We start from the raw sequence: 19,077 nt of genomic DNA, 5'->3' as shown, positions 1-19,077 counted from the left end.
TTGCTCCAGGAAAAATTTTTTTTTTTTTTTTTTTAAAGTTCAGAATTCTAACATGATATAAGATCATTGTCATTTATAGGCAAGCAGAACTGACAAGAGAATTAGTAAACTGGTTTGATATTTTCACCTTTATTTACTGATGAGTGTTTCTGAGTGTTCATAATAGTGATGTTAAAACTTTAGAAGGTTGAGATTTTTTTAAACTTTGAAAACTTCAAAAGTGAAGCTAAATCTCTTAAAGGTCTGGGTTTCTTCTGACACTTTGGTAGTGTACTGGCCTGCAGTTTCCCTTTTCCTCAGAGAGTCTATTATAATAGATATTTCAGCAGATCTTCATGGACTGCTCTATGATAACTTCCTATATTACTTGGTCAGAAATGTATCACAGTAAAAAATTATTAAATTCTTCATCTTGTGCCTTAAGATCATTTACTGAGAAATAGTCTGTTGATAAACTACAGAGAAGTAAGCATATAAATTCAAAACAGTTGAAAGTAGTTAAGCATATGTAGACAGAACATGATTAAACCAAGTTTAATTATTTGCATTTATCTCTAAAACAGTTCAGATAAATTCCAGTTGATAAGTTATTTTATAATTACTTCATCTCTATAAAATAAACATATCAAGTATCTGTTGAAAGAATTAATGAGTGTACATTAACTTATTAGTTGATGTTAAATATTCATTTTAGTATACATGGTTAAAAGATAATAAAAATAATAGTTTTTATAATACATTTTATTTTTATATTTGGGGATTTCTATTTATGCTTTTGCTTGCCAACACATTTAAATCTTCTGTTTCTATTCTGTTTAGAAAATTGAAGAAACGAGAAACAAAATATCTCCCAAGGATCATTTTAACTCTAAACTAGTTTATTGTTAGTAAATAAAAGGAGACCAGATAAACACACATTCCTGATAATTCTCAAAACCAATAGCAAACATTGCTTTTATTGGTGGTTCATTAGAAGCATTCTCCTTAGCCCTCTGAGGATCACAAGTTCAAGGCCAACCTGTGCAGTAAACAAGAACCTATCTCAAAAAAAGAAGAGAAAAAGAGTATATTGTTATAGAATCATTCTCAGAATATCAAGAATGGTTAATATTGATATTATCCAAAATCATTTTTATATACCTGTACTTCTAATAACTAAGGCAATGAAAATAAGGTATAAATATTGAAAGGAAAATCTACAACTGTCACCATTTTGAAAGAATTTATGATCATCTTCTTAGATAAAACAAAAAAATTATTCAAATTAATGAGACATTTTAATAAGATAGTTGGACACAAACCAAATACATTAAAGTTCCCAGCTTTCCCACACATCAAAAATAACCAATTGAAAATATGATAGAAATAAAAGTTCTCATTCCCAATTTAGACTACTCAGAAACTATAAGATGTATGCAAGTAAATCTACAAAAAAATTTACAAGAAGAAAACTGCAAAACTTAACTGAAAGACATAGTTAGAACTGAATAAATAGACCTTCTATTGCCAGATTGGAAAAATAATATTGTGAGACTTTCATGTTTCCCTAAATTAAACCAAAATTATTTGTCAACCCAAACAATACTAGTATGAATTTAAAAATATAATTTGACAAATTGATTTCACAGTTCACTAACATTTTTAAAAGATAGACAACAGGACAGTCTTGCTTTTTTTATTGTTAAAACATACTCAGAAAGTACAGTAATTAAAACAGTATTCCATTAGAGTAGAAAGAGAGAAATAAGTCAGAGGAAGAGAATAGAGAATTTTAAATCCAATTCAAAGATCGATTTCCTCTTCTGCATTCTGTCCCATCTCATTCTCAGACAACCCGATGAGCCCAGTTTCCTCAGTTGATGGTAACTAACTGTTCTGAAATTAGGTCAGTTTACTGGGATGGCGATAATTGTTCTTCACTTTTTACCAGTTCATATTTCATTTGAGCAGCACTAATATGTAACTGTGTGATTATCTAAATTGAGACAAGGCAGTGGAAGAAGCAACAAGCTGGCCATATCAAAGCCTTTTTAAGCACCCAGACTCTAGTTTTCTCTTTAATACATAAATCATATTCTTCTCTTTTAGGGTGCATGTGTGAGTGCACACGTGTACACACACAAACATATGCATATATTTGGGGGAGTCTGGACACAAAACATTCCTATATTCCTTGCCAGACCTTCTTTTTATTTATTTATTTATTTATTTATTTTAATTAAAAATCATAAATTTACATAGGGCAATGTTGTTTGATTCATTCTGTTATTTTTTTCCCTTCCCCCCAACCCTCCCACCCCTCTTTTCCCTCTATACAGTCCTTCCTTCCTCCCTTCTTACCACCCTCCTTATCCCTAACCCTAAACCTAACCCTAACCCTAACGCTAACCCCTCCTAACCCCCCTTATATGTCCTCATCCGCTTATCAGCGAGATCATTTGTCCTTTAGTTTTTTGAGATTGGCTTATCTCACTTAGCATGATATCCTCCAATTTCATCCATTTGCCTGCAAATGCCATAATTTTATCATTCTTCATGGCAGAGTAATATTATATATATGCCACAGTTTCTTTATCCATTTATCAACTGAAGAGCATTTAGGTTGGTTCCACAATCTGGCTATAGTGAATTGAGCAGCTATGAACATTGATGTGGCTGTATCTCTGTAGTATGCTGATTTTAAGTCCTTTGGGTATAGGCCAAGGAGTGGGATAGCTGGGTCAAACCTTCTTTTAAGATGATACTAAGTGGACCTGTGGGCACCACCTAATGCTGTTATCAAAAATGATGAATAGTGTTGTTAAGGCAACAAGGGGTAAAATTGATGCAGTGACGTATTAATGAAAACCTTTAACTGTACTTGGTAAGATTTGTTTTCATACCCTATTCCAGTGGTTGAAGAATGCAAAACATGGGGCTGGGAATATAGCTCAGTTGGTAGAGTACTTGCCTCCCATGCACAAGGCCCTAGGTTCAATCCCCAGCACTTTAAAAAAAAAAAAAAAAAAAAAAAAAGAATGCAACATCACAGGCCTTAACTGTAAAACTGTAGGAAATAGAAATAAATGCTTGACAAAGGTAGTGACAATGGGTAGATGTGAGAAATTAAAGGGGAGCTATAGGCTTTGTTAATTAACTGTTAGCAGAGGTAAAGGAGAAGGAGTTGTAAGCATTAGCCCATAGAAGGTGGATCAGATTCCCACCTGCAGTGGTCAAGCAGGTTTGGCATGACGGGACAATTAGTAGACTATACTTAAGGAAAATTTGATGAGAAAACAGGCACCTCACACATTAATGGCAGCACCAGGTAGAAGCAGAAATCACAGATCAAGTCAAATGAGTTCAAAACAAATATATAGTACATATGCAAAATTGTGGTTAATAATGTTCAGCTGTGGTGTGGCTTCAAATTGTGGTACAAAAACAGTGGGAGCTCAGTCAGAGTGATCAACCATGAAATACTTTGGAAATAAATCATGATTGATTGGGATTACTGATAAGCTCAGAGAAATGGTCTAGTAAGAAAAAAGCAGAAAAGTAAACTGGTCACAGTCAAGTTTTGTTTTCCTGTCCTAAGAAAAAGAAAGCCCTTGGATATGTGTATACAAGATTACTAAGCTGGTAGTCTAATCACTTAGCACTAGTAAGGGAGATTATTGTCCATAATTATCATTATATTGTTCAATGTGTCATGTTTTACTCATGGCAGAGCCAAAACAATTTCCCAGTACCTATGAATTGCTTGAGCAATTGTTATTAATATACTACTGAGCCTTGTTTTTGTTGGTACAAAGAAATATGCTTTATCTTTTAGATACCATTTTCTTTTCTCATTGCTCCACTTCAGAATTTTCTGAAACCTTTTGTTTTCTGTTAGATTAAATCCAGTGCTTCAGTCTAGTGTTTAGAAATCATTATTAACTGGCCATATCTTCCCTTCACTTCTTCATGAATATAAATCCTCTATTCCAGGGAAGACTATTATCATCTTTCAAATATGCTGGATAAACCTGGAGTGTTCATATCTCTTTCTATCTTAAAATTTGTATTTTGTTCTGAATAAAAACTTCTTTTTAATCTCAACCTATAGTGCTTTTCTTCTGTTTACTTTCATTTGATGACTTATTTCCTTCCCCAATGTTTATATCTTTTGTTTTTTCAACTAGTATTGTGTTCTTCTACATACATTGTAAACACATTAAAGGCAGAGACCACATATTCCATTTTGTATACACACCATCAAAAAATGGGGGATGGGGCAGGAGATGTAGCTCAGTGGTAGAGCCCTTGATCAGTAGCATGCACAAGGCCCTGGGTTCTGTCAAATGCAAAAAGGGGGGTGGGAGTAAGGAGTGAAATTTTCTTTTAGTGTTTGTGTAATGTTTTGAAAAGTTGTCATCTTCAAAATGGTGGAAAACATTGATCATTTGTCTGACTTTTCATTTAATAAAGTATTACATAGAAATAAAAAAATAGTGTCTCCTTGTTGGAAGTTCTTTTGGGTAGCTTTGTTTTGATTTCCCAGGATGCTTAAATAATGTCTATATTTTGTACATAATCTGCATTAAGGCTCAATAGACAAAAGCAGAGACAATAAAGACAATAAACTTGTCATCCTAAATAAGATTTTTTCTAATATGAATTAGTTTTTATGAAACATGTGGAAGTATAATTTATATACTATTGAGGTGCCCATAAATAACTATGAACTCCCTTATAATATACAAAAAGGTCTTGCCTTTTACTTACAGAAATTAATCCCAAGGAACTACTTGTGGATATTTCTAAACATTTTCAAGCCTGATTATTATACCATTGTTTTGTAATAGTAAAAGGCTACAAATCACCTGAATATTTAACCATGCAGAATTGTTTATTATTATATTATAAAATCTTACCATGGAATATTATAGTTTTTCAAAATAGTCTTCTGCTTTAATTAGTGACATAGGAAAATGGTCCTGATAGTAAGAAAGACTAGATTACTAAACTGCGTATGTAGTATAATCCCATTTTTTGCCAGAAAGAAATCAAAATAATTATATCTATTAATTTTTAAATTCTGTCTTCCAATTATCTGCAGTAACTACTAGATTATCCTAATGGCAAAGGAAAATGGCCCTGATATAGTTCACCAACATCAGATTGTTGAACAGCATGTATGGTTGGTTTTTTATTTATTTATTTAGTTGTAGATGGACACAATAACTTTATTTATTTATTTTTATGTGATGCTGGGAATCAAACCTAGTGTCTCACATGTGCTGGGCAAGTGTTCTACCACTAAGCCACAACTCCAGCCCAGCATGTATGGTTTAATTCCATTTCTTTTGCCAAAAGTGATATAAAAGTATATCCATAAATATTTAAAAATACTTCTAAATTTTATGGAATAGTTATACAGTAATTTTATAATCAGGAAAATCCATCTATTAAAATAATTAATTTTCTATATTTAGTTCAAAAAGAGATAACAGTGGAAAATTGTCTATAAGGAAAGATCTTGAAATGGAGGAAAACAGGATCCCTACCCCATACCCACACGTTTTAATTCTGTTCTTGATCCAAGGCAAAATTCAGAATGACTCTTGGTGGTTAACTATACTATAATGATCTAGAGTTAGTATTTCCAGCTTTAATCTAAATATTCCTGCATGATTACCTTAGTGGTAGTCATGAGCAGTATATCAAGCTTTAGTTTCTCCTTTTAGAAAATTAATAGACTTAAGTGAATCAACGTCTAGTGAAATAAAGAAGTATATAGAGAGTGCATAGTAAGCATTCAGCAAGTGTTGGTGTTTCCTGTAAAGGTACCACTGGCTCTGTAATTTAATGTTCTCTACAACCAAACCTTAAGACAAACCATTCAAAAAAATAAATCATTTGAAGTGCCTATTCAGAAATCTTCAAGTCTTTAATGGCATTCTTGATAGGATCTTTTTGATACATTTTATTCATGTAAATTACTTATTTATAAACTGATGCAGGTTCTCCAGAAGACCAAATATTTTCACACTTGCTCATTTACTTGATTAATTCACTATTAACATAATTAAAGGTATTTATATTTTAAAAGGAGAAATTATTTCACACAGTCAAAATTTATTTGCTTTCTTAACTTTAGGTTGCTGTTGGCAGAACAGATATTGAAGACTTAGACCTCTATGCTACATCCCGGGAAAGGCGATTTCGTTTGTTTGCATCTATAGAATGTGAAGGGCAGTTATTCATGACTCCATATGATTTTATTTTGGCTGTAACAACAGATGAGCCTAAATGTAAGTATATTTTAAGATTATCATAATCATGTTAGGTTATATTCTTATCTATACTTTGTAAAAGTATGAGGCAGTGTATGTTTTTTAGAATAGCTAGAAAGGTAGTATGGTATTTCCAGATGTGTGGCATTTCAAGACATATGCTATACAGTGTTACCATAATATTTCTTATAAACCCTTACTTATCTATCTTTTCTCAGAAATTTTAAATTGTTTCCTCTTTCTCATACATCAAAAGTCAATACCACCTTACTTTTGATATTCTTTATAAGAGATTCTGCCTACTTATTCTTTTGTCTAATCTGAACAGATTAATTCAGAGTACTGACTTTGAAGTTAGCTCTGGTCAATAATTTCTTTTATATCTCTTTTGCATTTGTCATAACTTCTGTAGTATAAATATAAGTTAATTTTTTCTCACATTTCCTTGTGTTAGTAGTTCTTAAACCTTTTGGCATTATGCACACTCTTGCAAATTACTTGATCTCTAATTTAATAAAAGATGACTGGATTCTCATGTATGCTTTTGTTTTTAACCTATTAGAATATGTAGTTTTACATGAAGTGTATGAGGAATATTCACCTCACCAATATGAGGAGAAAGAATATTTTCATAGCTTTTTCTGAAAATTGTAAATTTTCTTTGATACTATATCACAGTGTGGCTAGTGGTAGTTCAGGCTTCAAAAGCCTCCAAAGATAGTGGTGAAAGAGTAATATCTGGCTTCATTAGATGGGTGTCAGTAGGAATGAGGTTTGAAAAGAAAATTTATGATATAAGTTTTAGACATAATGTGTTTAAGATATATTGAACATGTGAAAGATAAGACAGTTGGATCTGTCTCTTAATTCATTTAAGTTGACTAAAAGAAAAATCAGAAGTGTTTAGAATCATAGAAACTGAAGAAAATGACCAGAATGGTCACGTGAGTAGAATGCTATTGAGAATTTAAATGAGACCAGAAAAATGTCCATTAGATATACTAATGTGAAGATTATTGATGACTTTTTTAAAGTGATGTTTTAAAGTGGAGTGATTAGGGCAAAGACTAGATTGCAGGGCTGAATAGTAGATAGAGAAATGAAGATAAAGAATGTGAACAACTCTTTGGAGAAATTTACAAAAAAGAAAGGAAATATGGCTGGAGTAGAATTGGAGGCAGAGGCTTGATCCTGGAAGATTTTAGCTTATAATAAATACATTTTTATAAGATTTTGACCAGTGACTGAGGGAGTAGCATCTAAAAGAGAGGGAACTATCTAAACAAAAACAAAATAAGAGGGTATTGGTATATTTATAGCAACCACTTTGGAAATACATAGGGCAATAATGATAGAAAAGGCTGGAAAACTATGATAATAGCCCCCCTTATTAAGTTGATTTGGTATAGTATGGATTTTTTAAAATTTATTATTATGTAGTCTGTATTAATTTATTAATGTGTAAGTAATAATAACCTCAGAAGAATTTTTGGAGATTGAAAAACTGCTTAGTGTAGTGCTTGACACAGTGAGCATTTAATGAATATTGTATTGGTCATCATAATCCTCATCATTTGAGTTTATAACCAGAATTTTTAAAAATCTTTGATACACTATGATAACATTATGAAGGCAAAAATGATGTAGTACATAAATATTTGCTTAATAATAACTCAAATTATGTTCATTGAGAACTATATGTTTATTATAATTTGTTTTTGAAACAAGAAAATTTCTTGTTTTACTTCTTTATGTAGACCTTAATAGATAAATTTCCCATTTAGAACTACAATCATTAATTGATTACTGTTATACATCAAGAATTATTTCAATTTACATTTTTTAAAATGCACTGTTTCTTTAAAAATATTTCATACATATAAGAAAATACTAAAATTTAAAGGCACATCAACTATAGCTTAAGAATTAAAATATTTCCAATAGAATTAAAGTATTTTCTCTCCACCTAAGTTATATTTATGGATGTAGTAACTTCATATGATATAATGAATTTAGAAAGTCCGAAAATCCTTTGAAGGACAACCTTAGTGGCCCTTTAATCTTTTTATTTTAAAAAAAGCTAATAATAGTGAACATGCTACATTTCCGGCAGAATGAATATATCTTTTGTGAATAATTTACCATGGAAATCTCATAAATCCTACAAAACTCAAGTGTATGTCTAACTTCCTCTTTTGATAAATAGCTTCTGAGCATTGCATAAGAGCATGTGCGTGTACTTTTGTACCATTTGTTTTTCTTCCTTTATGGCTATATTTCAAGAGAAACAGAATCATAAATATTATTTCTGATATTCTTTTCATTGTTAAAAGCAAAGTGTCATTGTGAGATGAATGTATACAGTCTTCTAGTTAATGTTACTACTAAGTTCTAATTGATAGTCTGATTTTAATCACTCTATTACATGTTTATATACACTATCTTTGGTAAAGAAAGGATGTTATTATGACAGAAATCTCTCTCCATGAAAATCATTTTGTCAAAGTGTAGAAGCTTATTTCTTCCTTTTGGTCTTAAAATGAGTTGTTATATTGCATAGCAAAAAAGTACCTTTCATGTAATTTTGAATTTGCTATATTGTTAATTGTACAGAAGTTGCTCCAATCAATATAGAAACAATGATTGGTTGTCATTAGTGTAATGAAGCTAAAATAATATATACCAGTTTTCTTAATGCAGCTGTGTTACAAGACTTAATCATGTTTCAACCTGGAGATAAGTGTTAGGCAGGCATTACATATTTATATTATTTAAATCTATACAACAACAACACCCAGCAATATTTACTGATCATTATAAGTTTTATAATGCTTGAGATCTTCAGGGGTATGAAGAAGAAGTAAAAAAAGAAAGTGACCCCAGATGTTTTATTCAACTGCAACACTATTGTTCCAAGATATTTCTTAAGAAGTTGTAGGGAAGAAGAATGAAAACAGGATGAGAGTTTTCCTTTTACTTTACCTGCTCATCTATCATCTCTTTTACTCTTTGTCTCATATCCTCCTTCTTCATCCTAGAGAGATCTCACCTATTAATTATTTTCAGAAATATTAATATTTCTTATTCTAACATGAATATTTTATGAATATTATTTGTGCTTTTAATCTAATAGGATGTTTAACATGAAATAAATCCACCTCCTTATAAATCCAGGAAGCCTCAAATTAAAACAATCTCATTATGGGAAAGTATTTCCTATTTGACTGATAATATTTATTATGAACAGTTTGTAGTATATGAAACAGATAAGCTCATATTTTAAATTTGAATCTTGAGATTAAAAAACCCTTGCCTTTTGGACATAGAAGCTTAGCTTTGAGTTTTGGTTGTAGATGGCTAACTAAATATGGATATACATTACATGGAGTATTTATTATCTAATTATTTTATATTTATTTTAGTTGCTAAAACATGGAAGTCGCTTTCCAAACAGGTAAGTTAAAGCTCTTGGTATACATATGCATGCATATACATATACACATACATACAAACACACACGTGTGTGTGTATAAAAATTTTTTTTTAATTAAAATCACATCATAGTGCCATTTTTTACCCTCCATGTTGTAAGAAAATTAAAAATATATAGAATTCCAAGGACTAGTGAAGCTATAGCTCAATGGTAAATATCCTTTGTAAACATAAATTGGTATACCCCTGTTTGGAAAACAATTTGGCATTATCTACTGAAATTGAAGATAATACATATCCTATACTTTGCAGTTACATGCCTGGGTTTAAATTCTACAGCAGTGCATACACATGTATCTAGTAAAGTTAAACTTGAATGTCCTGTATGACCCAGTAATTTCATACCAGTGTGTATACCTAAAGAAACCATTGTTTAAATGCAGGAGAGATTCACAAGAATTGGTAGATTGTTCATAATGGCCCAAAAGAACATAATATATTAATAGTAGACATGTAAATTTTGATATAGTCATATGGTAAATAGTATAGAACTGTGGAAACAAAGTCATTGTAGTAATGCTATAACTAGATGAATCTCAGTTAAACATAGTGGTAAACAAACAATTTACATAAAAATATAATCCTGTTTACTTAAAGTCCCAAACTGGGAAAATAAAATCATAGGATTACTTTCATAGGTGGGAAGTTGAAGAAATGATTAACATAAAATTCGAGATGGCCTTTACTCTAGGGGAGATACAGTATAACATCATCAGTGAGGGGCTTAGAGACTACTAATGTACTGATAATTTTCTATTTTTTGGTTTCATCATTTCCATTTTCCTTAACTAGTTAAACGGAATCCTCAAAAGCCTATAGCAAATGTCATGTTTTCTGGTGAAATGTTAGAGACATTCTCTTTAAAGTTACATATAATAAAAATATACCTGCTATCACAACTATTCCACTGCAATTATTAGAAGTCAAGAAAGTATTATATCTCATTAACTTCTATTTCTGAGGCTCGGGAGATAGCTCAATAGGTAGAGTACTTGCCTTGCAAGCACAAGGCCCTGGATTCAATCCCCAGTACTGCCAAAAAAAAAAAAAAATTATATTTCTAGTCTGCCATAATAAAGTAGCACAGACTGGGTAGCTTAAACAATAGGCATTTATTTTCTCACAGTTCTGGAAGCTTGAAGTCTAAATTCAGGGCATCAGCAGGTCATTTTCTTCTGAGGCTTCTCTCCTTGGTTCTAGATGGCTGTCTTCTCCCTCTGTCTTCACATGGTCTTTCCTCTGTGCATGTCTGTGTCCTAATGTCTTTTTATAAGGACACTGGTTATATCAGATTAGGGCCACCTCAAACAATTACCTTTAAAGGGTCCCTCTCCAATAAAATCAGATTCTGAGATAATGGGGATTAGGACTTTTATCATATGAATTTGGGAGGAAGGAGGACACAATTCAGGCCATAACATACAGTGTGACAAAGCGGGGGGGGGGGGGCGAGAATCTAATGATTGGAATAGTGGCAAACAATATGACTGAGAGAAAAATTTTAAAGTACAGAGATTTATTCAAATAAAAGTTTAGCAAAGTTACCATTGGGTGTAAAATCAATGAACCAAAGTTTAATAACATGCTGATACTGTGCTTTTAATGCAGCAGTGCCAATTAGAAACTAGTATCAAATAAGATATTTCACAATAGCAACAAGAATCATTACATACTTAAAAGTGTACATAACAGAAAGTATGGAAGATATTATTAAGTTACATTTTTAAAAGGACATGAGGAAATAACCTGGGGGTGGTGACACACACCTATAATCCCTATGGTTTGGGATATTGAAGCAGGAGGTTTGCCAGTTCAAAGCCAGTCTCAGCAACTCAACGAGATCCTATCTCAAAATTAAAAAAACACAAAGGGCTAGGGATTTGACTCAGTGGTTAAGTACCCCTGGTTGAGTTCAATCCCTAGTACCAAAAAAAAAAAAAAGAAAAAAGAGTAATGGAGCATCATGTTCATGGATGACAATAAGCTATCTCATAATGATACTGATTTCCTCCAAATTTATCCATTAATTTAGTGCAACTCTAACAAAAATTCCAACAGAATTTAGAAACAAAATAAATGTCAATCATTAGGGAAATGAATAAAAGAACTGTAAAACTGACATACCAAAGATAAATATAGTGATACAGAATTAAGATGAATAAATACTTTAGAGCTATGTGTATCAAAGTGAATAGACCTAGAAAATACAAGGTTAAGCAAAACAAGAAGTTGTAGAATAATATAGACTGCAGTTCTTTAAATGCAGTGACCTTTTCAAGTATGTATGAGATCAAAATCATTTTCATTCTAATACTGTGAAGATTCTTGTTTTATTTACTCTTACTCCTTCGGAGTGTAGAGTTTTCCAAGAGGCTGCATGATTAGTGATGATGTCATTGCTCTGACAGCTGTGGAATGTTATGTTTGTGTATTCCTGTGCTTTAAAAAAATTTTTTTTTAACTTTCAAATAGATTAACCCATATAAATAATATCTCTTTGAGGCTCAGTTTTTTAAGTATGGAAAGAGATGAATTTTAGAACTGCTATTATAGACAACAGCTATGTAGCCATTAATATAAAAAAGAAAAATATTTGATAGGAAAATATGCCCATAATATATGAACTAAAAAGTGGAAGTTACAAAATAGTAAAAGGAGAGATTTAATATTTGCAGTAACAAAATGCTATATAAGGATGTCTAACTACAGAATCAGATTAAAAGAATATTAAATAAAGCTTACATGTGGTTTGTCTTTGGATCATAATTAGTTTTTCTTGCCTATGCTTACTACTTTTCCTATGATGTATATGTATTAACTGTATAATTAAAAAAAAAAACTGTACTCATTTGAGAAGGTTGTATAAATACCTTTAAGAAACATCTGTAATTTTGGGAAACTGAATTTAAGTCAGAAAATATCTATTCAATACTTACTTGCAATACTGCAGTATGATTCTGACACTAATCACCCAGAGTTTGTATAAAGGCATAGGGTTGTATAAAGGTATATAGCGCCCCAAAAGACTGCCCCCATTTCAGATGTTTGCTGCTTACAGTAACAAACAGAGGTCTCCAGGCACCATGCTTCTGACCTTATTGACTACAAAACCAGGGGTTTGCCACAATTCCTTACAATTCCCCTTAGGGTTAATGGAACACAGGAAAATGCTATGTGAATGATTACAGTTTTATTGCAAAAAATACAAATTAAGTCTAGTCAAATGAAGAGACAAAAGTTTAGGTCTGGGAGGGTCCTGACAAAGAGCTTTTTGTGCCCTCTTCATCTGAAAGCAGGGTGTGTTCACCAACCTGAAAGCTCCACTAACCTTCGTATCCAGAAGTTTTTCTTGGGGTCTTATTACCTAGTATGATCGTTTGAATCATTGACCATATGAATGAACTCAATTTTTATTCCCTTTCCTCTCAAGAGGTTGTGCCTGGGTCAAAATCTCAGCCTTCTAATCATAGTTGTTCTTTCTGGTGACCAAATCCCATCCAGAATCATGTCCTTAGCATAAACTCAAGTGTGATCCAAGATTTATAGTCTTCCTCCCAGGGGCCAGGGTCAAAAGTCAGTCAAGTTAATTTTTATACAGCACTGCTACATATAAGAGAACAAGGTAGGCACTGGGGGTAAGGAGAGAGATTCTCATCATGAATTGAAATATTAAAATTTTAATAAATTTTAAGTTCTTAAAGTTATCAGAAAAAAATGATTGTTTATAAATACCACAGAGTGTTTTCAGGTACAACCGCATCAAAAAGGATTTGTTTGAAGTGCTTCTGAAACTTGAATGTATACAAAATTCACCTGGAGATATTATGAAAAACCAGTCTGTTTCAGTAGGGCTGGATATGAAAATTGAAATTCATTTTTAACAAGTTTCCAAATAACACCCAGATTGTTGGGTAAACCACACAGTTTGAGTAACAGGGATTGAATATTAGAAATAGAAGTGGTCTCTGTTTTTTCTTAATGTGTTACTAAGCAGAGTAATTTTTAAATTTCAGATTAGTTTGTTTTCTTATTAAATCCTTTAATCAGTAGTCTTTACAATTAACCAAATTATAGTTTTCATTTAGTAATTTTATAAAGTATGCACAATAAATTCAAAATTGTTATATGAGCAATGATACAAATGTTTAAATTCTTCAATAATATCCCACCAGCAGTGATACATTTTTTTTAAAGCTGACCAGATAGAAGTAGGTCTGTGTTCTTTCCTAAATATTTAAATTAAAATTAGAAAAAGATTTGAAACTGTTAACAACTCAATACCCCTATCCTTCCACTTCATCAGATGTCCTTATTCTTTGAGTTACCATAAAAATACTCTTCATTCCTCTTTAGCATATTCCTTCATTAATTTCTCTACTCAAAACCCCCCCAATCCAATAATGCTGCAAAGAACATTGTAAGGCTAGGTGATCATATTGACCTTGATGAAGAAATCCATGTGGCTTTTATAAAACTATTCCTTTATAACTGACTCCAGAAATTAAACTCACTGTTTTATCTTAATATGGTTGTCTTATCTATATATAACTCCGTTATTTATCTGAAATTTTGACCAGCTCTAATTCAATATAGACTCTTTATCATTTATTTTATACTTGCTCTGTGGGCAAATATTATTTTTTTTGTGGTTGAATAAATTGCAGGCAGAAAATAGGATAAATATACCACATTTCAGGTCTTTTAAATGATAATTTTTTACATGAACATTCAATTTTTAACTCCATGTTATAAGAAAATAGTTTACCTATATGACACCTTCTGTCATAGGAATTAAATCAAATGCTCTCAGAAACACCACCAGTTTGGAAGGGATCATCAAAGCTTTTTCGAAATCTTAAAGAAAGAGGTAAGTTAATTTTAATACTTACACATTTCAATATTGACTGTTAATTTTAACATTCATATATGTATATTTCTCCCATACCTGTGGTAATTTTTAAAATTACATGAGTATATGTAATGTATAGAGAAATATCTGAAAACTAAAACATTAAAATATGAATGTTTCTGGGTAGTAATGTTATTTTTGGTGGCATGATTAAGGGTAGTTTTCATGTTATTTTTTATGTATATTATTTATATCTGCATTTTTTTAACAACAGAATGAACTTTCATAATTTAAAAAATTTCTCTTTAAAGAACCATGTTGAAAAGCATAAGCTATATTTGCCACAGTAGAAAGCATTCTTAAAAGATATTAAATCTTGAGCCAGCGATGTAGTTCAGTAATAGAGCACTTACCAAGTATACATGATGCCCTGTATTCAATCACCAGCATTACAAAAGAAATTTTTAAAAAGCTAAAAATACTAGATCTTCAAGTATCTATTTTCTTCCTTCATTTTGTTTCTAAGGAATTATAGATATTCTTGAATTTAATCACTATGAAAAATTTAGTAGATGAGTCTTTTGACAGCTAAATTTAAACGTTTCTTTTATAGACAATGCTCAGTACAAAATCCACCTGTTTTAACTTACTCCATTATTAGTATTCATTTATCTAAGTTAATTTAATTTGCTTGCAATCATATTACATGGCTTTTATTGAAGTTTTCTTTTACAACATACTTTTTGTACACGTTTATGGAAAAATTGGTTAATAAAATAACTTTAACCTTAAAAAGGAATGACACTTGTTTAGATTTTCAAATAAAAGAATATGCAAAAAAAAATGAAAGAAATTAAATAGGTATTGATTTCATCTTTGTTAATCAGTTTTGGTTTGAAAATATCATACTTATAGCTTGAAGATGAAATACTTTGAAGGAATAGTTATAATTCATATACTTAAAGTAGAATTAGAAATTCAAGTGTCTGCCGGGTGTGGTGATGAATGCTAGTCATCTCAGTGACTTGGAAGGCTGAGGCAAGAGGATTGCAAGTTTGAGACTAACCTGGGTAATCTAGCAAGCCCTCTACAAGTTAGTGAGACTCTCTCTCAACATAAAAAAATAAAAAGGAAGCAATAGCTAAGAATTCAAAGTGAGTACCAATAAGTAAATAATTAAAAAATAAGGATTTTTTTGCATAATCATTTAACTTTTTTTTGTGTGGCAGGGGGTGGGGGGCAGGTACCAGGGAATGAACTTGGGCACTTGTCACCGCTGAGCACTATTTTATATTTTTATTTAGAGACAACATCTCACTGAGTTGTTTATTGCCGCAGCCTCCTGTAGCCACTGGGATGTACACTCAATTTTTTATATCTATTTTGTAAGAATAAATAAAGGGCTAGGGATGAAGCTCAGTGGTAAAACACTTATATGTTCAATCCCCAGTAACCAAAAAAATTTAAAAATTGCTTCCACTAGTTTCACATGGAATTTGAAAAATACAATGTATCTTTTATTATTTACTTAACTATGGTTTTTATATATTTGAGAAACCTGGGCCAACGTGTTCTCAATCTAAATTTTTTTTTTCCTGGAACTTGTCTTAAAAACTACCATACAGATTATAGGGTGAGGTGATAGGATCAGGAATGTTCAAAACTCAAAAGCAACAGATAAATATGGTGAACTTCAAAATTTTTCCTTAATATAACTCATGGGGAAATATGAATTGGGTCAAACATAATTTGAGAAAAAAATGCATGGAAATAGGAAATTCTCTTTAGTTAAAGAAAAGCTTTAATCTGAAAGCCTTAAATTTAGGAATGTCCTAATCTTCCTTGTGTTATGTGCATATTTCTATTTTTCTTCTTTTTGGGGAAGAGCATTTATTCAGTATTGTTCAATAAAACTCTCTGCAGTGGAGAAAACATTCTACTTCTATGCTATTTCATATTTATCTTCTGCCAAATGTTGCCATTGGACACTTCAGATATGGCCAGTGTTACTCAAAACTGAAGAACTGAATTTTCAGTTTTATTTGATTTTGGTTAATTTAAATTTAAATAGCTACACTTGTTCAATGGCTACTCTGTAGAATATATGGCAATATATGATCCAATAAGTTTTAGAGCCATCAGACTAGGTGAAATAGAGAAACACAGAGATACTTGCTTTTTTTTTTTTTTAAGAGATTAAATGGTAGGGCAATTATAAACCTAACTCTTTAGAGCTATTGAAGATTAATTTTAAAATGAAGAAGCTCATCTGCTTGAAATATTACCCAGTAAGAAAAAAAATGAAATGAAATATACAATATTTATGAAAACATATGTTACATAGACTTAGTTATAACAGCCAGCTATAATGTATCATAATACAGGAATTAAACAGTGTTATGCTTTTGAAGGAACTTTCTTTAAATTTTTTTTGATTGATTTTTCAAAAGAAACCTAGTTGACATCTTATTCCATTTCTAAAGAGTGTACCTTTACTATATGCTTAGTGTTTTTTTAAATGTATTTTTTTTTCCTGGGTAACCTTGAATAAATTCAAAGGTTTATCCATAACCTTTTCCATTTTTGTTACTGGAAAACGTTAAGAATCTACAATTTCTATTCAGCAATATTTTCAGCTTTTCTTGACCATTTTTATTAAATTACATCATGAGTTTTGTTTTGTTCTCCTTCCCTATAGATTAAGCCACCTTAGTAACCAGGTAGACCTACAGGCAGGTACTTATCATGATCAAGACACACTATTAAGTAATTCTCAGTTTGAAGAAAATCTTAAATTTACTGTCAAGTACAAGTTGTATAGTAGTTATTAAAGTTCTTTGTACCAGCTGGGCTGGGGATATAGCTCAGTTGGTAGAGTGTTTGCCTCACAAGCACAAGGCCCTGGGTTCAATCCTCAGTACTGGAGAAAAAAAAAAAATTCTTTGTACCAACCAGCAATTCCACCAGATGAATTAGAACAACAGTGAGATAGGATGTGAGAGATAACAAGCCCCATTTCTCTTTTTTCCTCTTGCATTTGGCATTTGTTTTTTCTTTTTCTTTTTTTTTTTTTTTTTTTTTTTTTTGGAGGATTCTCTATGGAATCTAAGTATTGTATCTTTATATACATTGGCCGTTTCAGAATCTTTCTCCCATAACATTCATGGAAATCAACCAGAACTATCTGTCCATAGGTCACAATATTCTAGTATAAACAAAAGAAGAGAATGCTTTCAGAGCTTCCTGGGTTGTTTCCTTCATGTCTCTGACATACTGTCTGACAGTGACTTCTTTTCTCTTTGTTCTATAACAAAGAGGGTAGCCTCAAAGAACATCAGATAAAAAGGAAACTTTAAAGTTCACAATCTGATTATTTAAAGATTTTTTAATACCTTTTAACTGAACATCAAAACTATCTGCTATCTTGATAAGTAATGCAGACTTATTTCTGATTATAATTTTCTTAGTATTTTACTTGGATGTTCGATTAAGCCATTAATTCTAGTTTTGGGTGTTCTAGTCCAAAAGCAAGAATTTAAGTAACAATGTATATTTTTATTTACTTCAAACAGACTCTTTTTAAAGTTAATTATGGGGCTACAGAAAACTCAGGGTGCAAGGTACATAGTGTAAGCCATTAAATTAAATTAATTTCTAGAGTACTTTTAAATATTATTTTTCAAAAATGATAAATGATAATTGGACAGCAGGAAACTGGTGACTATAAAGTCCTATTTTTTGAATGCAGTACAAAAGCTGCATTTCTAAGGAAGAATGTCTAAATGTTTTATCCACATTTTACTAAATATTAATTAAGCTCTTCACAGCATTAATCATTTCTGCCTTTTTAATTTTATGTTGGATTCATACATGGAAAAACTAGGAGCAAATTTAAAAATTACAACTATAAGTGAAATTATAATTTTCCTTTTTTTGCTAATATATTTGAGAGCATTAATGGGAATTTTTGTATATGTTTCTACACTGGCCTATGGAACAATTAATGTAAAATTAATTTTCCTGCTTTTGTAGTTATTTTATAATAATTTAGACTCCTTTGAAACAATATTTAGCATATTCCTTAAAACTGTAAACTCTTTATTCACAGTATCTTTTGCTAGTAGAATATTTTACTTTAATACATATGAAGATAAGTAATATTGTATATAGCATAATTGATACTATTTTTCTTCTAGGTGTGATTTCTTACACAGAATATCTTTTTCTTTTATGTATTTTAACAAGTAAGTATGCTCATTAAATCTATTTCTAGATGCAGTTTTCTTTTTCAATCTGGATCTTGGAAAACAGATCTTCCTTAGCTTTTCCTAATAAAGAAAATGACTATCTTTATTGAAAGGCCTATCTTTGCTGTTCTGCACAATTCATGTCTAAATACTGCAGAAATATGAGAAGCATAGCACTATTAAGAGTCAAAAACAAGTATCTTGGCTTGTGGTATAGTAACGAAATGCT

At 31.1% G+C, this 19,077-nt stretch overlaps 1 protein-coding gene across 6 annotated transcripts in view; it reads left to right on the top strand.

The window, feature by feature from the left end:
- MICU3 (mitochondrial calcium uptake family member 3) overlaps positions 1 to 19,077 on the top strand; it is a 104,806-nt gene that overhangs the window by 39,400 nt on the left and 46,329 nt on the right. For all 6 annotated transcript variants that reach the window (XM_079142747.1, XM_079142745.1, XM_079142744.1 and 3 more), the window contains exons 2-5: positions 6,125 to 6,278; positions 9,683 to 9,714; positions 14,541 to 14,619; positions 18,798 to 18,845. In XM_079142747.1, coding sequence (XP_078998873.1) covers positions 6,125 to 6,278; positions 9,683 to 9,714; positions 14,541 to 14,619; positions 18,798 to 18,845 — 313 coding nt within the window. The remainder of the gene's footprint in view (positions 1 to 6,124; positions 6,279 to 9,682; positions 9,715 to 14,540; positions 14,620 to 18,797; positions 18,846 to 19,077) is intronic.

This window comes from Sciurus vulgaris, assembly GCF_902686455.1.
Source record: "Sciurus vulgaris genome assembly, chromosome: 5".
NCBI lineage: Eukaryota > Metazoa > Chordata > Mammalia > Rodentia > Sciuridae > Sciurus > Sciurus vulgaris.
The sequence above is the reverse complement of the archived record's forward strand: the minus strand, read 5'-3'. Positions and strand labels throughout refer to the sequence as shown.